Source organism: Balaenoptera musculus, chromosome 2, assembly GCF_009873245.2.
Source record: "Balaenoptera musculus isolate JJ_BM4_2016_0621 chromosome 2, mBalMus1.pri.v3, whole genome shotgun sequence".
Lineage (NCBI taxonomy): Eukaryota > Metazoa > Chordata > Mammalia > Artiodactyla > Balaenopteridae > Balaenoptera > Balaenoptera musculus.
Genome location: NC_045786.1, coordinates 70,792,087 through 70,819,883, shown reverse-complemented (window position 1 = coordinate 70,819,883; position 27,797 = coordinate 70,792,087). Strand labels below are relative to the sequence as shown.

The 27,797-nt window shown below is 44.4% G+C and overlaps 2 protein-coding genes across 8 annotated transcripts in view; one reads left to right on the top strand and one right to left on the bottom strand.

Moving 5' to 3' along the window:
* APH1B (aph-1 homolog B, gamma-secretase subunit) overlaps window positions 1–27,797 on the top strand; it is a 95,251-nt gene that overhangs the window by 35,221 nt on the left and 32,233 nt on the right. For 2 of the 5 annotated variants that reach the window (XM_036841474.1, XM_036841473.1), the window contains exon 6: window positions 29–223. In XM_036841474.1, coding sequence (XP_036697369.1) covers window positions 29–196 — 168 coding nt within the window. In that variant the 3' untranslated portion in view covers window positions 197–223. Of the gene's footprint in view, window positions 1–28; window positions 3,531–27,797 lie in introns of those variants that run through there. The other 3 variants (XM_036841471.1, XM_036841475.1, XM_036841472.1) reach the window with 2 other exon arrangements.
* CA12 (carbonic anhydrase 12) overlaps window positions 16,203–27,797 on the bottom strand; it is a 60,750-nt gene continuing 49,155 nt past the window's right edge. The window contains exons 9-11 of one of the 3 annotated variants that reach the window (XM_036841469.1): window positions 20,369–20,401; window positions 19,413–19,500; window positions 18,439–18,658 (exon numbers count right to left, since the gene is read on the bottom strand). In XM_036841469.1, coding sequence (XP_036697364.1) covers window positions 18,586–18,658; window positions 19,413–19,500; window positions 20,369–20,401 — 194 coding nt within the window. In that variant the 3' untranslated portion in view covers window positions 18,439–18,585. Of the gene's footprint in view, window positions 18,659–19,412; window positions 19,501–20,368; window positions 20,402–27,797 lie in introns of all 3 variants that reach the window. The other 2 variants (XM_036841470.1, XM_036841468.1) reach the window with 2 other exon arrangements.

The window sequence follows — 27,797 nt, the reverse complement described above, 5'->3', positions numbered from 1 at the left end:
TAAGCTTGCTGTTATTTTCCCCTTGCAGACCTTCATAAGTCCTTATTCTGGATTAAATCTGGTGTTGGCATACATCATCCTGGTGCTCACGGGCATCTGGGCCTTCTTTGTTTCTGGAGGCAGCTGCCGAAGCCTGAAACTCTGCCTGCTTTGCCAAGACAAGGACTCCCTCCTCTTCAACCAGCGCTCCAGATAACCTCCAAGGACCAGCGCTTCTCAAACAGTAAGCTGCCTCTTTAGAGGAAGCGCAACGGTGCCTTTTTCTAAAAATCCCTTTTCCTGGTGGAATTAGAAAAAACCAAACTATCTAGATACAGCATGGCTTTCATGCAACAGCTTTCTGAAAGGGATTCATCAGTGGTGTGCAGCCAGGCTGCACGTTAGAAAGAACTACCTGGGGAAGCATAAAGAATACTGATTTCTGGACTCCACCCTCCAGATTTAATTGGTCTGGGCATTTGGTGATTTTTTAAAGTTTCCCAGATGACTCCGATGTGCAGCCAGGTTGAGAACCATCGGTGTCCAAACAGGAACTTCCTGAGAACACCGTAAGTGAATAAGAATCAGATGTTTAGCTGTCTCTTAACTCAGCCTGCATTGGGCAAGTAAGCGTCTGAAGGTCAAATCCTGGTTAGCCTTTGTCTTTTCAAGTTTTGAAGTCACAGAAGGCTAAAGGGCTGTCATCTCCGTGAACTGTTTTCACGTCCTTCACTGGTACCCTGTTTTATGAGAACATGGTAGGCCGTGCTTCTAACTATAATAATACATTGCACTGACTAACTATGATCATTTAACCAAAGTAAGCTATTGATTAATAGACTGTATTTTCCTCTAGTTTTTTCATTCTCGATTTTGCTTGTTTGAAGCATTACATTACATTACATTTTTGAGCATAGATTATGTTTCTTTAACTAAAAACCAATTATTTTCCAACTTCCTGGGAAGATGATATAAAACCAAGAATTTTTGTGCAACTTCTGTAAGTCTTCCCTGAGCTCAAGGCTTTCCATGGGCTCTGCCCCAAGGCAGTGTTTACCAGCTGAGCACTTGCTGCCGGACTAGTTGAGTTGAAGCCCACGTTCTGTCTCTGAGCAGCTCTGCAAGTTGCTGAGTGATGTACCCTGGAACAGGCTTCCCTGGAGCTGGCAGAAGTTTACGAAAAGCAGGAGGAAAACAAACCAGTAGGGTGGTGTTGACACTTATAATTTGCTCCTGTGATATTAACTAGTACTTCTCCCCAAATGGTGTAGTGAAAAATTGGAAATATGACTTAAACTGCCAAATTCCCGCTTTTAACATAGCCCATATAATCTTTAGATCTTGTAAATGTTTCTGGGTTTTGCTGACAGATACAGCATTCCCTTTATAGGAATATCTAAGATGTTTGTTCAGCTTCCAAACAACGCTTTTGGTTTCCTTTGTAAAGAGTAATTGTTCCCAGTTGATGGCTTTTAGGAAGCTGATGGTGTGAAATGTAAATTCCCTACACATTTAAATGAGAAGCTCAGTGAATCCCGTATGTGCAGTAGAACAGCCAAAAGAAATAGAAGCAGCAAATGAGAGGGCTCACCAGTGACGTGACCGATGGGAGAATTTGACAATACTGTGGTGGGGAAGAATAACAGACATGTTTAAAATGGAAACGCAGCCAGTGTTTTGGGTTAGCCACACATCATTCCAGGGACCAGAACCTTACGCGTGAACTAGACCTTTATCAGAGAAATCCCCTCTCATGTTTAAATTATTTGAATTTTTCAATCTAGGGATTCAGGAGCAATAGGGTTTCTCGCAAGGCTGTAAACAGTCCCATAAGCAATTATAGTTATTCCGCTAAAGCTTACTTCACCACTAATACCAATGTTTTTGCTGGGGTTTACAATTTTCCACCTTTTTACAAAATTTTCTTTAAACTAGGTGAGTCATAGAAGAGTCAAGGACATAGAGACTGAATAGTGAAATCTATTGTGCAGAGTTGAGGGGAACAAGATACCCACTGAACTGGGCTTCATTCCTATTGGAGCATGGTGTTCTTTGATGAACAGGATAAGAAAAATATAGAGTTGGCTATTACTGTTGACATACACATCTCTTTAACGGATAGTCTGGTTAAATATTTGCTGATCTGTAAAGTATAGAAATATCTGAGAATATTAATATTACTCATGCTTGAGCTCTGAGGATGTCCTGTGTGCATTAATAGTTTAATATTAGGTAAGGAATCTGGGATATTGTGACATCTCATTTATAAAAGCATCTCGGGCAGGAAGAAAATTTTCTTTTATGGTGAGACTGTTGTCTTAGTTTTATTTAATAGTTCATTTAATAATCCTTGATTACCTGTGAATAAAGGAACTTTGTAATTCCTTATTTCTCTTGTGAGCATTGCCATAGTCAGCTTAGGCACTGTGATTGCAAGTAGCCTTGTTTGCCTAATGCCAAGGAAGCCCGGGGGAGAGTAGTCTTCCTCTGTTGTGTGTATATATTGAGATGTGCTTTATTTTTTTAATTTTTATTTTTTGCGTTTGTTATCTCTAATGAGCTTTCTGAGCCCTGATAGTACTTGGAGAGGAGTTGGTGGTGGCAATCTTGTATGTTCTCCTCCACACGAGGCTTTCTCAGTTTGGAGGGAAGTGTGGCTATAGTTAAAGCTGACCTTGGAATGTGAATGCTATTGCAGCACCTGACTCTGTTGCCATGTGAATAATTGAGATCGATTTTGGTTCTCTAATAAATTTGTGTTTATTTTTAACTCATCTGAATTAGCAGTTGTAGTGGGAGGAGTTTTGTTACCCTTGATCCTAGCCTCTGTGACTGGCAATATAGTAGCAGCCTCTTTTCGAGCAGCTTAGTGAAAACATGGCTGAAAGGAATAAATGCTATCTGAAGACTGTATAGAAGATGGCTTTTGTTCCCAATGTTAATATTTTTCTTCTCAAGCACATTTCATTGTTTGCTGAGAGTGGCAGGTATGCATCAAAAATGCTAGGTGTTCTTATCCTGTAGAGTTGGTACAGGATAAGGAGTCGTGACAGAAGCTTCCTCTTACCTGGTCCTCTTCCCGCTCGCCTCAAACTAGCCCCAAGACATGGATTAATGGTCAGAGTGGGCCTGAGGGCTCCGCGGAAGCCGGGGGGAGCCTGTCTCAGGCATCAGCAGTCCACTCCCTGGGACGGGCTCCTTGAGGGTGCTAGCTTTCTATTTGGCTAAGTTTTTCCTAGGCCGCACCATTCCTAACTCCAGGTAGATAGATGTCACAACAAAACAATCTCAAAGTTCTTTGCTTAGAGCACTTTGTTTATGATTGCGATGTTTACATTTCTCATTTAATAAAAGACTTTACTTCATTCCGTTAAATTTTAGTGTTTAGAGGGGTGGGCACCGTCTCCATGTACAATACGTATCGTTTTATATAAGTTATACTGTTATGTCATGTATACTTGCAATGTCAGACCTTGTGTTCAATACACAATGCAATAGACTCTTTCCAGAGCTGTATTTTTCAGTAAACAATAAAAAGATTGTTGTCACTACTTGTTTCTCATGTTTCCTCTTCTTTGGAATAGTGTATCCTGCAGTATTTGTTTTATAATTTTTGTCTCTTATAAAACTTGGCTGTACATTATGTTATTTGTCACCGGTCAACTCGGAGACTCTTTTCAAAGAGAAATCTTTGTTATCTGATTTAAAATTTATAAGGCCTGTTTTGTTTCTGTGTGTTCAGAAGCAGTTTGGTGCAGAGAAGTTGCCTGAGGTGTCATAAACCAAATGGAGGAGAATCCTCAAAGGTCCTGAAAGCCCGTGAAAAGTCTCCTAAGTAACTGTAAAATAGTGAATGTATAAAACATCATGGAATACTGGCTAAAGATGGGAATTGGTTGACTAGGAGAGTACAATTTAGTTTCTACCCAGTGACCCCGAGCAGCCTATAGCGTCGTTTTGTTTTTTCTTCCCTTGGTGAGGAGTCAGTGCAGCTAAGGGGCTGAGCTTGGCCTTCACCATCAGACACGCTACACAGAGAATTGTTAGGGCCTGAAACGCAAAACCATGTGATGCCTTTTCACTCTGGTTTGAAATGAGGCTGCTCCAGGGTTTTTTTTTTTTTTTTTTGCTGCTCCAGGTTTATGTTAATTGTATTATTAGATGAAATATCCTCAGGAGTCAAGGACTCTTTGGTCTAACTTGTAATGGAAAAGGTGTACATTCCTCAGGTAACAGCCCAGATTCATGTACAATTTCTTTGGCCGTTCCACACTGAAATCGTGGCTCTAGTTTAATTGTTATTTGTTTGATATTTAGTTGGAACAGGGATTTCCCTGTGACCAGCCTCAACGTATGAGAAACCCCCAATGGAAAGAACTACATATTTTACCTTCGCCTTATTGAAAATGCTGAATAGAAGGAACCACTCCCTGGCTTATGGTCTCAGCCTTAGTAAAAGAATTGGGGATTTGACACATTCTAAGGGGACGACAGTAGATTATGAGCTCTGAGTGGGTCCTGGCTTTAAGGTTCAATAATTAGTAGGTGGTACTTTTTGCTCAAGTGTGGGTCACTGTAAATCCTGCTTATACCTAATAGTAAATCCATACATATTTTCTGTGCTTGAGCAAAATCAGAGGTAGAGTCTACAGCATTTAGTCAGGGCTTACCATGCACAGAACGTTGTGTTAGATACTTTATCTTGTGTGTGTGTGTGTGTGTGTGAGAGAGAGAGAGAGAGAGAGATACTTTAAAAGGATGGAAAAGAACAAGATGGTGGAGATCTTTGTTTTTAAGGAAATATATAAGGCAGCTACAAATGCACTACAAATTAGGAAATAATATAGAATAGCTTGAATACATAGGATGATACTTAAAATTTTTGGAGTGGATGAAGGGCAGGTGGGTCATGGAGGTATGTCAAAAAGAAAAGGTGGGGACGGAGGGCTGAACTCTGAGGCGCTCCACTTGACAGGAAAGGGCAGGTGGGGTCATCACTGAGGAAAGAAGGAAAACCAGGAGAGTGTGGTGGCCTGAGAGCCAGGGGGAAGTATGTCAACCGCTGCTGAGCAATGAGTAAGATGAGGAGTAGGAACTGATTGCTGCACGTGGAGAGATGGAATTTTCTGGTGACTTTGATAAAAGCAATTTTAGTGTAGGGGTGAATGTCTAAATGGAGTGGATTATAGAGATTGGGAGATAAGGAAGTAGCCACAGCATGTAGAATACAGATAACCATATAATTATAGTAGGGGAATGGGATGATAGCCTGAGGAGGATGTGAGGGCAAGAGACGGCATTCTTCTTTCCTTTTCTTTTTTCTCTCTAACGTTGTACTGTAACAGCATGTTTATATGAAGATGGGGATGATTCAGTGGAAAGGGAAACATTGATGCAGGAGAGGCAATAGTTGCCAAAGCAAAGTCCCTAAGGAGAGAATAGAGTGGGAAGCTTTTTAGCATTAAATGCTTACATTAGATAAGTTAAAATGTTTAAAAACAAGAACTTAAACTTCTACTTAAGAAACTAGAAACAGAGGAGCAAACTAAAGCTAGAATAAGCCGAAGAAAGGAAGTAGTGAAGAGAATAGCAGAAGTCAGATAGAAGGCAGAAAAAACAATGGAGCAATCAATAAAAGGAAACTCTGGTTCTTTGAGAAAATCAATACAATTGGTAAAGCTGTGTCCAGATTGATAAGGAAAAAAAGAGGGCACAAATTATGAGTATCAGGAATAAGTGGAGACATCAATACAGCCTCTACGTTATTAAGTAAAAAGGGAATATTATGAATAGCTTAAAGGCAGTAAATTAAAAACTTAAATGAAGTAGACAAATTCCTTTTTAAAAAAAGCTCACTCAAGAAGAACTAGAAAATCTGACTATCCCTATATCGCTTCAGAGTGTTTTTTCTTGCCTTGTAATGTGCCTTGTGATTATTTATTGAAAGCTGTACATCATGTATTAGGTAATAGGAACTGAAGTAAATAGGCCTTTAGTGTAAGTTTTATGTCAGCCTGGGCAAGAGCTGGACTGTATTTAATATCTGCTGCAGCTCTAAGTACCAGAGGCTTCAAGTTCCTCTCGTGTCCTTGTTGTTGTCTCCCCTCTTGACTTTGGGCTTCCCCTGTGCTCCTTCTCAAAGAAAGTCTATGTCTTGCGTATCTTTGAACTGTAACCCACTGTTTTTATTGGAGCCCTACTGAGGTGGCAGTAAGGTTGGTGTGGGAGAGGGGCCATGTCCTATAATCTTAAGACTAAATCTCAGTTTTTTGGTGGGGCTACATCCCTTAACTAAGTGTCTCTTAGTTCTTTTCCTCCCCTTAGGTGAGACAGGAAGGCTAAAGGGGGCTGGAATGGGAGAAATGCCCGGGCATATTTTACTTTTTTTTTCTTTTTTTAAAAATAAATTTACTTATTTAATTTTGGCTGTGTTGGGTCTTCGTTGCTACATGCAGGCTTTCTCTAGTTGCGGCGAGCAGGGGCTACTCTTTGTTGCGGTGCGTGGGCTTCTCATTGCGGTGGCTTCTCTTGTTGTGGAGCACGGGCTCTAAGCATGCAGGCTTCAGTAGTTGTGGCACGCGGGCTCAGTAGTTGTGGCTCATGGGCTCTAGAGCACAGGCTCAGTAGTTGTGGCACACGGGCTTATTTGCTCCACGGCATGTGGGATCTTCCCAGACCAGGGATCGAACCCGTGTCCCCTGCATTGGCAGGAGGATTCTTAACCACTGCGCCATCAGGGAAGTCCCTCTGGGCATATTTTACAATGATTATCCTTACCCTCTCCCTGCCAGAGCCACAGAGGGCTCTTCACTGAGAATTTGGCAGGTCTCCTGGAGGTAAAACCCTCAAAAGTGTGGGACTCTTAAGACTCTGTTCTAGACTTAGGAATTTCTCACTTTTAAGCTATTCCATACTTAGGCTCTAGCAATTTGTCAAAATTAGCATTTAAGTGTCCCTACCTGTTTATGGCTCCACCAACTTCTGCTCTAGGTAAGCAAATCTCAGCTGTGGCTCCCTGGATTCATCTGTCTCTCCAGATTTCAGGATGATGGCTTGTCTTGAGACCTCAGTTCTCTAATGGGGGTGAGAAACATTACTGATTTTCAGTTTGTTTAGTGTTTTCCTTTTCTTTTTTTTTTTTTTAACATCTTTATTGGAGTATAATTGCTTTACAATGTGTTTAGTGTTTTCTTATCGTAAGTGTGAGAGTGACAGCTTTCAAGCTCTTTACATGTTGGAGCTAACCAGAAATCCCCAAAATCTATTAAAGGCATCGAATTTGCAGTTTACGTAAAGAAATTCCTAGAAGGCTTCACTGAAGAATTCTACCAAACTTTAATAAAACAAACAAACAAAAAGGAGATATGTTATAAAACTGTAGTAATCAAAACAGTATGATATTGGCATAAAAACAGACACATAGAACCATAAAACTTCTAGAAGAAAACATAGGCAGTACTCTCTTTGACATCAGTTTTAGTTGTATATTTTTGGATATGTCTCAAGGGAAACAAAAGCAAAAATAAACAGGACCACATCAAACTAAAAAGCTTTTGCACAGCAAAGGAAACTATCAACAAAATGAAAAGGCCGCTTACTGAATGGAAGAAGATATTTGCAAATAATATATCTGATAAAGGGTTAATATCCAAAATATATAAAAAAACTCATAAAACTCAACATCAACATATGTATGTGTGTGTGTGTGTGTGTGTGTGTGTGTGTATGTATGTATGTATCACATCTTCTTTGCCCATTCATCTACTGATAGGCACTTGGGTTTCTTCCATATCTGGGCTATTATAAATGCTGCAATGAAAAAAGAAAAAAGAAAAAACCCCCACAAACAATCCAATTAAAAAACAGGCAGAGGATCTGAAAAGACATTTTTCCAAAGAAGGCATTCAGCTGGCCAACAGGCACATGAAAAGATGCTCAACATCAGTAATCACCAGGGAAATGCAAATCAAAACCACAGTGATATATCACCTCACACCTGTCAGAATGGCTGTGGTCAAAAAGACCTCAAGTAACTAGTGTTGGCAGGGATGGGGAGAAAAGGGAACCCTTCTGCACGGTTGGTGAGTATAAATTGGTGCAGCCACTATGGAAAACAGGATGGAGGTTCCTCAAAAAATTAAAAATAGAACTACCATATGATCCAGCAGTTCTACTCCTTGGTAGTTATCCAAAGAAAACAAAAACACTAATTAGAAAAGATATATGCACCCCTGTGTTCATTGCAGCATTTGCAATAGCCAAGATATGGAAGCAACCCAAGTGCCTATCAGTAGATGAATGGGTGAAGAAGATGTGATACATACATACACACACACACATGCACACACACACACACACACACACCATGGAATATTACTCAGCCATAAAAAGAATGAAATCTTGCCATAACAGAGTTATAGATACAGAGAACAAAACAGGTGGTGAGAGGAGAGGGGGGTGGGGAGAGGAAGGAAATAGGTGAGGGAGAGTAAGAGGTATAAACTTGGAGTTGCAAAATAAATGAGTCATGGATATGAAATGTACAGTGTGAGGAATATAGTCAATAACTGTAATACCTTTGGGTGGTGACACATTGTAACTAGATTTATTGTGGTGATTATTTTGAAGTGTATAGAAATAAATCACTACATTGTGTAACAGGAACTAACATAGTGTTATAGGTCAGCTATACTTCAAAAACAAGCAAACAAACACAAACAAACGGAAAAAGATCAGCTATATGGTTATCAGAGGTGAGCAGTGGGGGGAGGGGGAATTGGATGAAAGCAGTCAAAAAGTACTACAGACTTGCAGTTTTAAGATAAATAAGTGCTAGGGATATAATGTACAACATGATAAATATAATTAACGTTGCTGTACGTTATATATGAAAGTTAAGAGAGTAAATCCTAAGAGTTCTCATCACACACACAAATTTTTTTCTGTTTCTGTAATTTTGTGTCTATATGAGATGATGGGCGTTCACTAAACTTACTGTGATAATCACTTCGTGATGTATGTAAGTCACATCATTATACCGTACACCTTAAATTTATACAGTGCTGTGTGTCAATTAATCTCAATAAAATGAAAAAAAAAAAGAATTGTTTAGCATATGGTAGAAACAGCATGTTGCTGTTTGTCATGTTTAGCATGTTGTAAGCAGACAAATCAGTACAATCCTTTTGGGTGGTAATTTAGCAAAATTTATAAAATATCTATAAGATTTTGAGATGTGCGTTTTTTGAGCCAGCAGTTCCTTTTCTAGGAATTTATCTTGCAGAAATACATCTGAATACATAGGATCTTGTAATAGTCTTGTAACTGTAAGGAATTTGCAATGAACGTCTTTCAACAGAGCTTGGCCTCCAATTGCAGAACGCTTTACAGCCATTAGAAAGAATGAGGATATTTGGAATATGTTAGAAAACAAAAGCAAGGTATAGACCATTCTTCCATTCAGTAAATATTTTTTATGCCAGACATTGTGGTAGATACCAAGAATACAATAGTGAAAGTAGGTAAGATCCGTTTATTAAATATTTAAAAGTGAATGTTAACACACAAACATACATAACTATGACTATTTTGGGAGTTAGGATTATGGGGGACTTTTGGCTTTATTCATAATTAAATATTTGTATTTTTTAATGAGCATATATTATTATTATTTTTTTTAAATATGGAAAACCTCTTATTTAAAAAAAATATTGGTCACAGCATTATTTATAGTAGCAAAAAGCTAGAAGAAAAATATTAATGTTTAACACTAAGGAAAAGGTTAGACCAACAAATCCATCCAAAGAAACATTATCCAGCTAATAAAAATTAGGTTTATAAATATTAAATAACAATATGCTATCATGTTAGTTACTTAAAGACTTTTTAAAAGTATCAATACATAGAAAAAATATCAGAAAAACACAAAAACATTAGTAGCATCTGCATTAGAGAAGAGGTGACTTTAAATACACTTTCCATTTCTCTGCATTTCCAAGTTTCCTTTTTTTTTTTTTCACACACACACACTGTATTTTATTTTTACAAGAGATAAATAGACTGACACCAAGCATTGTAAATGGATGACCACAACAAAAGCAACAATGATTGCAATTACCGAACACGAAACACACTCATACTGTCATAATATTGACATTCAGTCCAGTAATCCTCCACTGTAACAGCATCTTTACTTTGCAGTGAAAATTGATTTGTATATTTTTTGCCTCTGAGTCCTTGTGGGATTTTTTTTTTTAATATTCAAACAGAAAGTCACAAAAATTATAATCATCCTCATCAGTTCACTCAGTCCCATGTAATTAATTTTTTTTATCTTGATCTTTTGTTTTGCACTTTTATGAATTCATCAGTTTTCCATTAGAGTTCTGAAAAGGCTTATTCATTCAGTTCAGCAGTATAGTCTGTTACCAGAAACCTGTACTTGTCAGAGTCTTTTCCATGAATTCCTTGAAGATGAAACCCTTTTATAGGAACATTTTTGCAAAAGCATCAGAGTACACCCAGAACTGTCTGTAAATGACAAAAGACTTAAAAATGACCACGGTTAAAGATTTGATGAAAGTTCATAATAATGCAATTGACAAGGAAATTTAGTTATTTCTGAGATATACATTTTAAAGTAATAACTAGAATTATGACATAACATTATACCAGAACATATAAGATTTTTAGAAATTTCATGTAATGTCTGAAACATTTATATTAACATATTTCCATACAAATAACCCAAAGAAAGTTTAGTATTAGTTGTTTTGTTGGTTTGTTTGTTTTTTTATACTGCAGGTTCTTATTAGTCATCAGTTTTATACACATCAGTGTATGCATGTCAATCCCAATCGCCCAATTCAGCACACCACCATCCCCACCCCACCGCGGTTTTCCCCCCTTGGTGTCCATACGTTTGTTCTCTACGTCTGTGTCTCACCTTCTTCCCTGCAAACCGGTTCATCTGTACCATTTTTCTAGGTTCCACATGCAGAGCATATATTATTTATGTAGTCAGACAAAACCATAATCTAAGCACTTCTATGATTTCTTGTTGTCCTTTTTAGAAAGTGTATATCATAAAAGGCCTTTCACACTCTGATCCCAACCACTTTCCTGCCCCTCACCATTCCCTGTCCTCCCTTCCCAGACATTTTCAAACACATCCCCGAGGCCTCTGTTTGCGATGCACCGTGAGCTCTCAAACCTCCACATCTTTGTTCTTGTTTTTCGCTCCAGGTAGAAAACATCGTATTCCTCCTGCAAGGTCCTGCTCAAGTGTCAGTCTTTGTGAAGTCTTTCCTGATTAGACTTAGAAAAACAAGTGGCTTTTTCCACTGTGATTCCTTAACACATATATATTTTTAAATCAAGGAATAATTTACATACAGTAAAATGCACCGATCTGAAGCATACAGTTGGATGAGTCTTGACAAATGTGTACGCCTGTGTAACCACCACCCCAGCAAGCTATAGAACGTTTCCTGTTCCCCAGGTGGTTCCCTTGCTTCCTTCCTAGTCAATCCACGTACCTTCCACAGAGGCAGCTGCTGGTTCCAACTTCTATCACCGTGGATTAGTTTCACCTTTGAACTTCATAAAAACGGAATAACACAAAGTGTACTCTTTTGTATCTGACTTCTTTCCTCAGCATAATTTTCTGAGATTCATGTCTTGGGGTATATCAATAAGTTGTAACTTTTTGCTGAATGGTATTCCATCTTATGGAAGTACAGTTGTTTAGTCCTTCTTCTGTTAATAGACACATAGCATCTTTTCATACTACTCTTCTATATATTATGGTTAATGTTTTCTGTCTGTCTCCCTAAATGAGATTGTGATACCAATTATCTATCTAAATCGTGGTTGCACTTAATTTGTGCTTAGCAAACAGTGGTTGCTCATTAAATCTTTGCTTTTGAATAAGGAGGTATGAGAAAGAAAGTCAATTGGAAATTACTTTGAATGATAGAAGAGAGATAAAGGAAAATGCTGTTTCCTTATAACACTTTTGACACCAGAAGTGTGGGTTTCTCCACACCAAGCAATTCTCCAGTCCTCGGTGGACACCAGCTGGCTGTTCTACCATTTAACTCAATTCTGACACTAACTGTCCAGAAATATTGCAGACCCCACAGGTTAAGGACTCAATCCCACAAGCTTGCCCCCACTTTAGACATCAAGTGCAAGTCCCAGGTTGTCACTTGTACTTCTGACTGTAAATTACAGGTTCCCATGACTCCCTCCTCAGGTCTGATAATTTGCTAGAAAACTCAGGTAAACATTTACCTACATTTGCCAGTTTATTATAAAGGATATTAACAAGGGATTATTATAAAGGATATTAACAAAGGATATTAACAGCCAGATAAAGAGGTCCATAGGTCAAGGTATGAAGAAAGGGCACAGGACTTCCATGCCCTCTCTGGGAGCACCACTATCCCAGCACCTCTGTGTTGGGAGCATTCTGAATCCCATTGTTTAGGGTTTTTATGGAGGTCCCATTATGCAGATGTGATTGATTAAATCATTCCCCATTGGTGATTTTTTTTTTTATAGATTTATTTATTTTTTGGCTGTGTTGGGTCTTCGTTGCTGCGTGTGGGCTTTCTCTAGTTGCGGTGAGCGGGGGCTACTTTTTGTCGTGGTGCGCGGGCTTCTCATTGTGGTGGCTTTTCTTTGTTACGGAGCACAGGCTCTAGGCACGCGGGCTTCAGTAGTTGTGGCACGTGGGCTCAGTAGTTGTGGCTTGCAGGCTCTAGAGCGCAGGCTCCGTAGTTGTGGCGCACGGGCTTAGTTGCTCCGTGGCATGTGGGATCTTCCCAGACCAGGGCTCGAACCCGTGTCCCCTGCATTGGCAGGCAGATTCTTAACCACTGCGCCACCAGGGAAGTCCCACCCCCCCACACACACTGGTGATTGAGCTCAATTCCCAGCCTCTCTCCCCTCCCTGGAGGCTGGGGGTGGGGCTGAAAGTTCTAACCCTCTAGTCACATGGTTGGTTCCTCTGGAAACCAGCCCCCATCCTCCAAGCTTCAACACCTCTTTAGCATCAGCTGAGGTGTGGCTTAAAAGGGCTTCTTATGAATAACATTTAGGAGCTTTGTGCCAGGAACCAAAGACAAAGACCAAGTACATATTTCGTATTATATCCCAGTATCACAGGAGATTAATCCAGATTTCACCCAGTGGCTAAGAGGGAGTGATGAGCTCCTGACCATGCTTGTTCTCCATGAAAAGGATGTACCATATTCAGGAAAACTTTTCAAATGGTTATGTGTCGAGTGGTTGGGAAGGAGAGAAACTAAGATGCATGAGACCTGTTGGATGTCTAGGTAGCTTGGGAAACTAGTTTCAGCAGATGAACTAACTGGTTATGTTACCTGCCTCACCAGAAGAGTCTTTGCTGCTTTCAGAGAAGCTGGTCAACTCTGTTATCACCAGCACAGAGTTGCTATAGAGGTCTCAGTGTGCCCTTGAACCCGTAGGCCCTGTGTTTATTGTCTTCATAGCGGGTGATTAAAAGTTAATATTTGAAACAAGTGAACTCGAGCAGAAATAATGACTTTGACTTACAGTGTGGAGAGGTCATAGTGGCCCTGTGAGTAGAGATCACGCTCCTTCTTGGGCTCCCACCCACAGGACAAGTCCCAGAGAAGTGTGCCAGGCCTGGCCAGGCTTCTTTTTTTTTTTTTTTTTGACATCTTTATTGGAGTATAATTACTTTGCAATGGTAGTTAGTTTCTGCTTTATAACAAAGTGAATCAGTTATACATATGTTCCCATATCTCTTCCCTCTTGCATCTCCCTCCCTCCCACCCTCCCTATCCCACCCCTCTAGGTGGTCACAAAGCACCGAGCTGATCTCCCTGTGCTATGTGGCTGCTTCCCACTAGCTATCTATTTTACATTTGGTAGTGTATATATGTCCATGACACTCTCTCACTTTCTCACAGCTTACCCTTCCCCCTCCCCAGGCTTCTCCTTCTTGATGGACCAAGGGGATAAGCTCTGAATGGAAATGCCAGGATGGGGCAGGATGTTATTTGGCTGTGTGGTTTTTCTTCTTCTTCTTCTTCTTCTTCTTTTATGGCTTTATTGAGGTATAATTAATGTAAGATAAATGACACCTATTTAAAGTATGAAATTTGAGCCGTTTTGACATATGTAGAGAAACCATCACGACAATCAAGATAACGTACATATCCATCACCTCAACAATTTTCCATACCCCTTCGTAATCCCTTCAGCCACCACCTCATCCCCAGGCAACCGCTGATCTGCTTTCTGTCACTATAGTTTAGTTTGCATTTTTAAGAATTTTATACAAATGGAATTTTTATATGTGTGTATTTGTTTATATTTGTGTGTGTATTTATTCCTTGTCTCCAGTTCAGCTTCAGGAAGAGAGAAAGTTCAGTGCACGTGTCCCTGGGAATTTGGTTCACTGAATTAGAGGTGAGGGTAACATCCCAGGAGTTAAGCTGACTCCTTTGTCTGCTGGCAGTTGGCAGAACTTGCTCAGACTTTTCCGGAGCAGATGGCAGAGTTTAATGTTATGAAGCAGATTGGAGGCGGGAGGTTGTCGTTGATTTTCCAGAAATTGTTGGCACAAATGCCTTTAGGGCCTTTATCCTGTGGGGTTTTATGACGTGGCATGATTATGATAAGCATATGGCAAATTCTATTACGAGAAGGTGTTTCCGTGGCACCAGAGCTGTGGAGGGTGGACCCTGCACTGCCGCTGGAGATCAGAGCACTGCGGGAGCTGCGTGGCCTTGGCTCAGCCCAGAGCTCCAGCCCTTGTTTCATTTTCCACTTATAAGATATAGGGGCAGCGCTCCCTCTTTCCCTGGGTTGTTGCATAAAGGCATGAAGGTGCGTCGAAACAGTCAAGGGTATACAAGTGGGAGGCATTACTGAATCCCCGGTTGACCTGCAGTCATGATGATATGCTGACCTGCAATAATTTTTTTTGGTGAATAATTCCATACCACAGAGCACTTTGGCCCTTGTTTCTGCCCGTCATTCTATAGTGAAAGGGCATATGAGTGGGGCAGAGGGACCCTCCTCTGCAGTGTTGTCTCGGCCTCGCACCTTTCCCTTACACCCTGCGGCAGTTGAATCCCAGCCAGAGGACCACGTAGGGCCAGGCTTGCCTGCCCGCCATGTCCAATGCGGATATGCATGGTGACGCCAAAATGGTACCCACTGCCCAGGAGGCACCTCTGCTGCCCAGCAGGTGGCCCCGGAGGTCTCATTTCCTCCTGTAAGTGGGTCTCGAGCTTCTACCCACATCTCGAAGGAAGGTGACTCCTTCTAACGTGAGGGACAGGGCACAGCTAACAAGTCAAGAGACTCGGGTTTCAGGCGTTCGCCCCCTTCAGGATGGCAGGTTCCAGTAGAGAATGCTTTCGCACCGCATTGTGCGGCGCAGGAATGTTCAGACTCCGAGGAGATCAGGAGGGGGTGTTGGGGGCACAGGGGGCAGGTAGCACCTGGCACCTGGCCAGGGTCCTGCAGCAAGGTCCCCGGAAGTTAACCAGGCGCCCTTATGCCCGCAGCGGGAGCTCCCGCAAAGGCAAGGACGCCCTAGGCCAGGTCACTGCTGAGCACCTGGACCCCAGAGCGTGGCTGAAGGGTGTGGCCAGGGCAGGGAGGGCTGGGGACCCCCGGAAGGAGTGAGGGGAAGGGGTGCAAGGACAAGGGGAGCCACGCCTAAGGGCTGCTGGCCTGCTTCCCTTGGGCCTGATTTTCCGTATGCCCTCTTTTCTCCCATCCTCCATATCCACCCTCTCTGGATTCCCCCATCTCTGTATCCTGTCCCCCATCCTCACCTTCCAGAGCTTTCTTCCAGGGTTTATTTTGTGTGCAAGTCATCTAGGTTTAACCCTTCCAAAGGATATGTCAAAGGAGGTTAGGGTTCCATATCTGCACGGTGGCTATACTGGCCACTGGCCATGCGTGGCTACTGAGTACTTTGAATGTGGCTACTGAAACTGAGAAACTCCATTTATTTTATTTTATTTTAATAAATTTAAATTTAAAAGCTGATAATTGATTCAGTTATTTGGAAAACTTTGTGTTTGGAGCAACTTGGGTACGTGAATATGCTTTTTCAAAGGTAAATTTTTATGAAATCTAAATATAGATCAGATATTTTCAATGAAAATTTAGAGTTGAGTGAAGGGGAAAAGAATTTAAGGTGGAACCTAAAATGGGGTTAATAATCAATGCAGCAAAGTCCTAGAATGTTTATTAAGGAAATAAGTATAGGTTTTTACCATTTGACAGTAACCAAACAAAGCAAAGAGACTGAAGACCTCCCCTTCGTGAGAGGCAAAGAAGCCAGGGCCTTCCCTGTGTCCCTGCCCCGGCCGGGGCCTCGTCTTTGTTACCTTCGCCTGCCGTGCGCCCAGCTCAGCACCTGGGCCCTCCCAGTGGTCAGTGGGAGGCAGAGGAGCTTCAGCAGCGCTTTCCTGTAGAGGCAGCCAGTGGCAGGGAATGAGTGAGAACCTGAGGAAAGCTTTCCCAGCTGCAGGGCTGGATCCTCAGGAGTCCCACACGGAGTAGCAAGGAGGGTGACATTGTTGATCCCTGGAGCCCTCTCCCTGGCTTTGTTTTGTCTGAGCCAGGAGGGCTGAGAGCCCAGGCTGTGCTGAGGAGGGAGAGGGCAGGAAAACTGTCACTGTTTTCACCTCCCCCATAACTCTCCCTTTTTATGAACAGCCATTGTGCCAGGTACAATGCTCTCTCTGTGCTCTCACAAAATCCGTCCCTAAAAGCTGTAGAGAACTCTTTGAAAGACAGCCTCACAGCTCTGGAGTGGTTTTTGTTGGTTTCTGATGGGCAACTTTGGGACGAGGCCGAGAAAGCATCGTCTAATTCCCACTGCTCAGTCCTGAGGGCTGTCGCTGCTGTCATTTGATCAGCATCAGGCTGGTGTGCTAATGGCAAGGCCGGATGCCACCCCTGGCTCCAGGGCGGTCAGAGGTCTCATGCACGCGCACGCGCGCACACACACACACACACACACCCCCGAGTCTCCATCTGTAACTCCGCCTAGCAAACAAGCTACAAAGACATAAGGCTCGCCATCACTACAAAAAGTTAAGACAGTAGAGAAGAGAGAAGACTTCTCAAAGTCAAGGGAGGAGGAGAGGGAAAAAGACGATCTAAAGAAACCTATGCTTCAGGAGGATATCTGATGCTGTCAAAATGAGAGTGGGAATCAGAAGGTTCTCTGTGAACTGCAAGGTGCCAGCCAGGAGAGGTTGGTGGTGGGGGCCTCCTTCTCAGTCATGGAACTAACTGGTCTCTGCTGGTCTCTTACATCGGTGGGCGGAGAATAAAGGAGTTACGTCATCTCAGAAACTGTCTTTGTCACTTGGAGGGAAGACCATGAAGGATCTTTGCAACATTCCATTATTTCTGGTCCCTGAATGCCATGATGCCAGCCCCTGCACAGATAACTTGCTGCTTTCATAGTTTGAAAATATACTTTAACTCAGCCATGGCTCCATATCTTCTTCCAAGTCAGAGAAGTTGGTAAGTCCCAATTCCAGGTTGACAGTAGGGACACAGACCGCAAAGGTGGCAGAGATAAAATTTGGGCAGGAGAGACAAAACTCTTCAACCATTTTGCTTCTGTTTCCTTTAGACACAAAAGCAGCTTAGGTCATCTCAGAATTCACGTCTCCTCGAGGAGAGAGAAGGCAACAACACATTTTCAAGGAATAGCCAAATTATTTATAAAATCCGTAAAGTATGAAACATAACGACACCCCTGACAGGAGGTTGGGTCGGGCTTAATATTCTGTCCTCACACTTGACAAGCAACTTCTGATTCCAGTTGTCATTCCAAAGTGAGACTCTTCCAGATCTTACGTGTCTTCTCTCTCTCTGAGGTCCATTCAGTGCGTCTGATTCAATTGTAAAGCAATTATACTCCAATAAAGAAGTTAAACAGACAAACAAACAAAACAAACAAACAAAGGGCAGGACTTGGAAAATGCCTCTACTATATTACAAAGAATATCTCTTGTTTTCTTTTTGTCTCGGACACCTTGACCCTTCCCGTTACCCCCGTCCCCCCGGCTGTAAGGTCAGACTAAAGGTGTTGTCATAGCAGAAGGAAAGCAGACAACAAGCCCTTCCCTGGGGAAGGAAACTGAGTCTCAAGAGCGGAGCCTAAGTCTGAGCGCAGAGAGAGTCCGTGTGCTGGTCTGAAGGCATGGACGAGAAACAGAATTCCCGGGACACTTGAAACCACGTTCAGGTGAAGCCCTGGATAAGAGTGTGTTCTAACCAGTAACAGCCCGCAGCGAGCGACGTGGTTTGTGCTCCCGGAATCCGGACCACTTCATGGTCTCACGCTCGCGAAGCAGACAGCTCAGACCTCCTACCTCCGAGGCGAGCTCTCCCCATCCACGCTCCCACTGGGGGTGGCATGGCATCAGGATGGCGGGGTCCCCCAAGGGTCTGGGGTGCTTGTGGGTGGAACTCCAGAGAACCGTCAGGTATTTCAAGTGTGCAGGGAGCCACAGCAGGTTGTGTCCAAAGCCAAGTCCTTCCTTGGACACGCCTGGGCATGCCAGGGCCTCAGGCGTGGGCCTTAGTCTCCTGCTTGATGGCCGGTTTGTAGATGACTCCTTTGTTGGCAACTTGTTTGCTGCTGGAACAGCAAGGACACATGAGTGTTGTTAGTCAAACTGGAAAGAGAGGCAAGAGCAGCCCAACTCAGCTATGGAATGAGGCAAGTCAGATTCCTCTCTTGGAGACCTTTCTCCAGTTCTGTTGGTCTTGGGAGGAAACGCCCCCCCAATAAAGCATTAAGCAAAAGGGAACCTGTTCATTTTTCAACTGTTCTCTTTTAACGCTTGACGATACTAGACCTGCATTTTGACGAAGGTCTCATTACCACCCTGCTTCAAATCTCTGATTCCTACAGGGTTTCTGACAACCTCTTTTTTTCATACCAGGAAAAATAAATTAGGTTTTAGGAAAAACTAAACATGACAATAAAAACACAAGCAAAGGGCATCAATGTGAGTAAGAAATCAAAAAATTTCCCTCAGTTTTCTTCTGGGTTCAGAGAAGAAAAACCGGATGTCAAGATCTTAGAAAGAAGACAGCCTTGGCGCTTGTGTGTAGGTAAATGGGGCCTCCCTTCCAAATCGAGAGGCTCGTCCAAGGTCTCAGCAGTGGCAGCAAAGCTGGCAGACGCACCTCCAACTCTGAGCGCACTGACTCTTGAACCACCAGCACCCAGTGTCTCACTGGATCAGTGGTGTTTGGGAAATGGCACTCCTAGGATAAGTGTTGGTACAGGTGACAGGGCTCTTCGTTCTGCAGGCTGCCTTCCCAAACAGATCAATCCTCATGGACACAAAGCCACCCACTCCCATCTTGGGCCCAAACCAACTCACCTCTTCTTCCTTCTGAAAAGCCAAATGGATACTGCCAGGACCATACTGATGCCCAGAACGCCAGCCAGGGCCACAGAAAGGGCGATGCCTGTTGAGGGGTAGTGCACACTCATTACAATCCTCCCTTCCCCTTCATCTCATCCCCATAGCACATGTGTGCACAGTCAAGTGACAGCTGCAGAATCATCCACAGAAAGGTGTAATTTCCCCATCTCTGTTCTCAGGTTCTGGTCTTTGGCCTAGTAGGATTGGCTGGAGTACTCACAGGGGGCCATTCGCAAATTGTAGCGATTCTCCAGCAGGGGTTCTCAAACTTGCACCAGCATCATCTGAAGAGCTTGTGTCTAATGTAGACTTTTTTTGAGCCCAACCCTCAGAGACTCTGATTCAATCTGGAGTTAGGCCCAGGAATCTGCATTTTAACCAAACACCTCTAGCTGATGCTGATATATGTGGTCCATGAACCACACTTTGAGAAACCCTGGGCTACAGAATAAGAACTTATTCCATTTTTGCTTGCTGGATTTAAGGCCCCTTGAGATGCCTCTTTATCAGCTTTGGCCCCAAGTTCCATTACACAGTCCTAAGCAGTCCAAAACAACCAGGGTCCATTGTCAAGGTCAACTGGCTGGTCACCCAACCTCCATACTGGGCTTAGGCCTAGTTTTTAGGCAATGGCTTCCCATCCTGGCAAACAGAAGGTCTTGGATAGGCTCTTTGAATGTACACATGCTATAAAGTGATTAGGTCGTTCATCAGGGGAGCATTTGATTGGCCGCTCATCTTTAAATCAGAGAGTGACTTGAGGGTAAGACACACAGTGAGGAGGGGGTCAGGAGTCAGAGTGATAGCACGGAGAAGCAGAGAGGATGGGCTTGAAGAATCACAGGCCCAGATCACACCGAGAATCACAGTGATCACCCAGCTGCAGCATGCACGGCCGGTTGGCCACGTACCCAGACTCAGTCCTGTGTACGTAGGGTCTGGCCCTTCAAAGGGGAGAGGAGAAGACTGGAAATTAACCGAGTCAAACGCTGGCAGATTTGACCAGTGTGTTGAGCAAAGCTCTACCTTTTGTTTGGGTGGAGGTACAGGGCTGACGCAGCCCTTTTGGGGACGTTCACTCTTGGCTCAGGTGCCTGATGGGGTAGAGGGAATTGCCCACCCAGGGAATTCACACCGTGATCCCTCCCTCTGATGCTCCTTTAATCACAGCAGTCTCTTTGCGCGGCTAAGACTTCAGGTTTTGATACAATATGGCCAACTTGGAAGGTGAGGAAGGGTGAGAATCAGAGTCTACCTTGGTGAGCTGTCATCTGCTTCTCTGGCACCTATCTCTCTTCCTCAGCAAGGAAGCTGCCAGGTTCTAGCTGGCTGGGGCCAGCAGAACTTGGTTGGAACCTGTCACCAGCCTTCTACACCCATCCCCATCCAGTAATGTTGTCATGGTTTGGTTCTATTTATATTTATTTATTTATTTATTTATTCATTCATTCTTTCTTTCTTTCTCTCTTTCTCTCTCTCTTTCTCTCTTTCTCTCTCCCTCCCTCCCTCTCTCTCTCTCTCTCTCTCCCCCCCTCCCCCTCTCCCCCTCTCCCCCTCTCTCCCTGTCTCCCTCCCTGTCTCCCTCCCTCCCTCCCTCTCTCTCTCTCTCTCTCCCCCCCTCCCCCTTCCCCCTCTCCCTCTCTCCCTCCCTCCCTCCCTCCCTTCCTTTCCTTCCTTTCCTTTCCTTCCTTCCTTCCTCCCTTCCTTTCTTTCTTTCTTTCTTTTTTTGCTGTGGCCCCACTGGACAAACTGGAGAAGCCCCTCCACCATACCAGCCTCTTTTCCCTGCTACATGGAAACAGAGGAGCGTGGCTTCTTCAGCAAGTTATTGTTGGAGATGGATGGGGTGAGTTAGTGGGGTGAGACATTTCTCATGCACACGTGGCGCAGCTGGGTGGCTGATCTGGAGGGAGAGTCTGGCTTTCCTGTGTCACTGAGCAGTGTCCTTGGCTGTATTAGGCCCTATAAACAACAGCCTAATTTAATCCAGGGCGCTAATGTGGGTTCCTTGCTCCTGCATGACGACTTCTTAGGGCCTAAGTTGCCTCTCCTTGGAAACAATGAAACAAGACCAAGCAGGTATGAAGACAAGGAAGTCCCCAGAGACTGGGACAGATGCTTTACAGCCAAGTGTTTGATGCAGCAAAAAACAAAGCAGCTTGACTGAGAAAGCGAAGAGCATAAGCCCCTTGGGAAGAGGAATGGCAGCGAGGGCGGCGCCTCGTGGGAATTCTACCTGCCAGGAAGCCCGGGGCAGAAAGATGACGTTGGGATGCTATCTCCTGCCAGGTGAGACAGCGCCAAGCATCAAGGAGCAGAGCTCCTCTGCTGAGCTGGATAAAGTGCAGGGCTTGGGTCCCACTGGAGGCAGATGCCAGAGCATCTGCTAACTAAAGGGAGAGGGGAGGTCACAGAAGGCATCAGGAGAACTGTTGGGGCGACTAGAGAACTAGTGCCCAGAGAGAGAAGCCGAAGCCTGCATCCCCGCAGCGCCTCTGGGATGTTGCAGAGAACAGGCATCAAAGATGGTGCAGGGAGGGGCAAAGATTCACTTGCAGATTAAACACAGAAATGGTTTCTGAATGGCAAATGAGACAAGGAGTTCCCACTGAAGAACAGTGGGACAGACAGGAGAAACGAGACAGGTTGGTTGACAGAGACGGCCCATGAGAGGCACGGGGTGAGAATGCAACGAAGGGGCTCCTGAGCTGGCAGGTACGAGGGTACGTGCCATTACAGATGTGGGACAGCTGCCTGCTCTCCATAGGAGGCTCCGGTACGAGTCAGGGTGAGCAGAAGTAGGACGGTACGCCACACAGAAGGAAATCACACAGATAGAGAAGAACTCCAGTACCACATGCCTCACCCGGGAAGGTACAGACCCCCGAGAAGATCAGCAAGCCGCTCGCCACGGGGCACTGCTACCTGTCTGGCTGGCTCAGGTGCTGCGCCTTCCACGGGCATCTTGCTGGACCGAGGGATGCTGGTTAACTGCGTCTGAGGTCTTCTGAAGCCTCAGGTGCACACACAGAAAAGTCCAGCGGGAGGAACAAGCAGCTCATTTACACAGCTTGCCGTTCCTGAAACAAGTCTAGCATTTTCTAGGTCTATTTGCCATTCTGTTTATTCAAACAGAGTTTTGAATAAAAGGAATACAATCCTTTTCCTTTCAGTGTATTATTTTAAAGTATGGACTGTTTTAGTAGGTGACATGTTCCACAGTGATTAGATACGTATACATATAGGTGTATGTCTTTAGCAGTCTCCAGTCTTATAAAAGAGGCAGGGAGAGTTTTGGTTTAGCAGGGATTTGAGAGTTTAAATATATAAAATCCAGTTTCAGATGGTAAAACTCTAGTTATTATGCTTAATACAAGTCATAGACTCAAGTAACTGAAATGCTGGTCCTCTCTTTGGATGATGCTTTGGTAAGAAAAGCAAGGAAGACGCCCTCCGTAACCACAGAGCATAACTATCTTAAGAGGACATATTTTACTGGAGTTTTTCTTAACACTGTGGAACCCGTTGAAGAAATAATTTCTACAAATAAGTCTGCCCAAAAGATGCCGCCAGATTACACGTGGGAACTGGTTTTCTATGACCGTGCTAGGGCCTGAGGGCTTTGCCTTCCAGATTGCAGGAATGCAGGCCCAGAGAGAGAGCTGTGCTGCTCTGAGGGGGCCTAAGCCCTGGGACAGTGGGCGAGGGTTATTATGCAGCACGGGGTGCTTCATGCTCTCAGTTCCCTTTGGGGGTCAGGCTGCTTGTGCTGCAGGAATGACAGGTGGTGGGACCGGGGCTCTTACCCCTGTCAGGCCACATGACAGAAGGCCTGACGGCATCCCTCAGCAACCCCCTCCCAGACCTTCAACACTTGACAGCTACGTTCTGATCTTTACGCAAAATAAGACTTGATAAAACTAAAACTTGACAACTGGTCAGGCCTCTGTTTAGATCGTTCTGCAGAGAAGACACTGGTGGGGAGAGGGGAAGGGAGACGGGTCGGCTCCATTCCTTCAGACTTGTAATGAGCACCAGGCACGGTGCCAGGCACAAAAGGCTAGTAAGACGCCCACAGTCCCTGCTTTTAAGGGGCTCGTGGTGTGTGGGTAATAGAGGCATATTTTTTCTTTTTCTTTTTCTGCGTGGTAATGCATCATTACCCTGTGGTGTGCTAAAAACTATAACACAGATGAACAAGTTCAGCTGCACTGAAGCAGGAGACTGTAAGTCACCCTCGGGGGGATGGGGAAGACTTTGGCAGGATATGGTTGGAGTTGGGTCTTGAAAATTTTTCCTGGTGGAAGAGGCGAGGGGCATCCCAGACAAAGGGACTCGTGTGTGCAAAAGTCAATAGCATGCACACATGAAAGCACCTGCCATGTTGAAGGAGGCCCCACAGGGCAGGATGGGAGCAGGGGAGACATGCTGGAAGGATCAGCTGGTGCTGACGAGCAGAACCACGAAGGGTGGTCCCAGGTTTCCGCCTGACCCCTTCTCCCGCTGTCTGGGCCAGAGGCTTATTGCTGGGAGCAAGAGAACATCCCTGGTGGGGCTTTCTGTTCCCCGCAGTGGCTAACGTGGGGCGTGCTCAGTAACACGCGGTGTGTTGAGCTGCATTAGGTGTGACTAGGACTCCGCTTCTTAGCACATTTGACGATCATTCCTGACTATTCAGACCCTGTATCCGGGGTAGGGGATTTTAAGGGGAACGCGTCTGGTCTTTCATTTGGATCCTTTGGAAGAATTAATCTTTTTCCATCTAATAGAGTTTATTTATAAATAGGGACTTTTAGAAAGTTGACAAGGTCAATAACCACAAAGCATACATTCTAGTCTCAAAAAATTAGATAATTAGCCATCTTAGCTTTGTAAGGTTTTTTTCTCTCTCTTTTTTAAACATTTTATGAAACTACCCAGGTCCCTCAGGGTCAAGCAGATTCTATCAGGCTACTCCACAGCTCTGCTGAGGGGGAAAGCCCTACCCCTCGACTGCCCAGCGTTCTTGTCTAAGTGTCGCCTCAGCTGGCTCCAGGCTCTGAGGCATGTGACATGCACTTGCTCAGAGCAAGCGCACTGAAGACACGATTATAGAAACTTTTTGGCTTCCTCTTGTCCTTCAAGTTTTTCTGGCCCTGACATGTTGAAAATAGAACTTGATAACATTAGCATTTGGGTTTTATTGGTCTGGCTTTATTACCCTTTGCCATCTGGACCCAGTGTTGGTGTCTTTGGCTGGGAAGAGGTCAACTTTGGGGAACCAAGAATCGGGCCCCTGAACTATATAGATGTGCCTCTACTGTCTTTCTCCTTCCTCACATCGGGCAGCTGACTCCTACAAGATCTGGACTACTCCCAGGATGTGTTCCTCCTCTCCAAGACCCCACCTGGAGGACGTGAGTCTTGTTTCCTCTCTTCAGCTCAAGACTTCCATTTGTGCCACTTGGAAGAGGCACTTTTTAAGAGCTGAAAAAAAGTGCCCGGCCTGACTTTCATCTCTCCACAAGGAGAGGGCATTTTAACCAAAGGCAACAGGAAACAACATACACAAGAGAAAAAAAAAATCATACAAAAGGGAAGGAACAGAATGATGAGGGGATTCTGAAGAAAGTTGCTACCTCAGTGGTGAAGGAATTGGTATGCTTCTTTGAAGGGTGAATAGTTCTCTCTCATCTACTTCTCTTAGCCTTGGCCCTCCCCAATTATACAAGAAGAGTACCTACTCAAATCCTAAAGGAAGATGGGAAACAGGGATAGAATAGAATAAAGACCAGGGCATGTGATATAAAACCCTAGAATCCTGTGATAGGAGTGGGAAAAAAAAGTTCTGGGCCTAGGAAAGTCACTGTACAATCCGTAGGGCATCGGTTCTCAGTCAGGGGCAACTTTGCCCCTCCTCCCCCAGAGACACTTGACAATGTCTAGAGATGTTTTGGCTGTCACAAGGGGGGGATGCTGCCGGCATCTAGAGGGTAGAGTTCAAGGACGCTGCTAAACATCCTGCAGTACAAAGGGCAGCCCTCACAGTGAGAATTATCCCGCTCCAAGTGTCAGCATTGACGTGCTGATGCCAAGGCTGAGAAACCCTGCCCTAGGGCCGTCATAGACTCTACACCTCTTAAGGACAGAAACCAAGCTCTGTGTTCCTTTTCTAGTTGAAGAAAATACAGGGTCCAGTTAAGTGATTCAGTCTCAGTTGTTCCAGTTTGGTTAAACCTCAGATCCCCCTCTCAAGGTCCGTGCACTTTCTTTCATAAAGGATTTCCTTAACATTACTTTTTTCCTGGCAGAAAACTCCAGAGTTTTCATTTTCCAACCCCATAGTTCCTGTTAACTTTCAGAGAAGACCCTGAATTAAACCAGCCCCTAATTACAGACATGCCTCAGTGGAAGAGCGTGCAAACAATTGAGTCCAAATTGCTCAAGGTTCCCACTGACAAACAAGCTTACCCCATCGACCTGAAAGGGCGTGTTACAGTCTGAGACCCGCTCCACGTTGGTGTGAGAAGGCCCTTGTGACTTGCAGGCACGCCTGGGGGGGGATGAGGTTTGGGGCTTCACTCCTTTGGGGCTGCCTCATCCTTGTTTCTTAGGGGACAGCCCCATTTGCTGCCCGAGTCTTTGGGAAATGAGGGGAAGAGGAGAATTCTGGCCAAGTTTCTATAATCAGCCTCCAAATGAACAGGTTTGCCTTGGACTGCCACAGATTCTTACTCCAGGGAGAAAGCCCAGCCCAGCCCAGCCCAGCCTTTGGAAGCAGCAGCTCTGGGTAAGCCGTGCAGGAGGGGCAGCGGCAAAGCTGCATTTGGGCTGTGATCTCCACGTCCTGAGCTGGAGCCGGTCCGGGGGCTTCTGCTTAGAGGCCCCTCAAGCTCCCCCAGCCAGACTGGGAGGGTCTGCTGAAGCGCTCTGTTACCAGCCTGACCGCACTGCCTGCCGTGCAGGCGCCAGCTCACACCTGCACTGGTCTGCGAGGATGGCCAGTTATCCCCGAGGCTGCAGTTCACTGTACGCGTGGGGGTTACTTCCGGGTGTCAAGTTCCTGCGTGCTTTCTTCTGCTCCTCTGTAACTGCCCTCACACGCTGTCCCTGCCACGTGAAGTCGGGATGGGCGGTTGTTAATGTCCACTTAGAATCAGAACATGTTAGCACCGAAAGGACCTTAACTCACCTCGTCCAACCCATCATTTTATGGCTGAGGAAACCAAGGCCAAAGAAGGGACATGATTTGCCTGCGTCATATAGCCAGGAGGAAACAAGGTGAGGCCTTGAACCCGGGTCTCCTGACTGTTGGGGAGTATCTGTCACACTATCCCTGGTGACTTGTAGAGACTTAGCCCAGAGAACAGAGCTGACTGTTATCCTTGAATCACAAGTAAAATTCTACCTGATCTATGTGGGCAGTGTCCCTTATCTCCAGGAGGAATTTTATTTTATTTAAGAGTTGAAGTATTTCCGTTTAACCCTTGACTACTACATACTTCATTTAGAAAAATAGGAAAAGAGAATGTTATATCCAGAATAGAGCACCAGGGGATAATTCTATGCATTTGAGGTATTTCCTGGAAAAGAAGCTGCTATAGTTATCCTCATGTACATCCTCAATTTTTAGGAGGGGCCATTGTTTATAGATTCAGTTTTCAGACCAAGAAACAGGTGAAAAGAGGAAAATGACCTTAACTAGTGACATCTGGAGAGGAGAACCCAAAAGATAAATTCTTGGACGGTTCTTGATTAAGTAACTGACAGAGAAGGACATAATTCTAATTCATATGTGTGGGTCAGTTCAGAAGGGCATGTTTCTAAAGCTTTCTGGCAAGGGCCTTGAAATTCAGTCTTCATGTGGTCCACTAAGCTTAGCAGGTGATAGTTATAATCTCACACGCTATGAAAGGAACAACAACAGAACAAAGTGCCCCATGTGAGACGAGGAGAGCTGATTCTCTGACAAGTGGGTTAATGGTCATCCTTAAATATGAACCCTTGGCCCAGCTTGGCCACAAGTGATTTGAGAAAGTGAACTTAGCGATTTGAAGAGTGTGGGCCCCTCACCCCTTTCCCCGGACCCCCAGCTTCCGGCTGTCTTGATGTAGATACCGAGCAAGTCAAGATGTTAACTGTCCATCTGGGGAGTTAATGGTTACGGATTTAAAAGGAAGAACTGAGCTTCCATAGCTCAGGAAGAAACCAAACTATTAAGCTTCATTCCATATAGATCTCGGATGCCTGTGCAAGCTTCAAGGAGATGAGACAAAAGGCAGTTCTGAAGATACTTTCTTGTCTAACGGGCCCTGCTACATTAGACCCTGAGCTGCTTTTGGCTCGGATGTGGGTTATGCC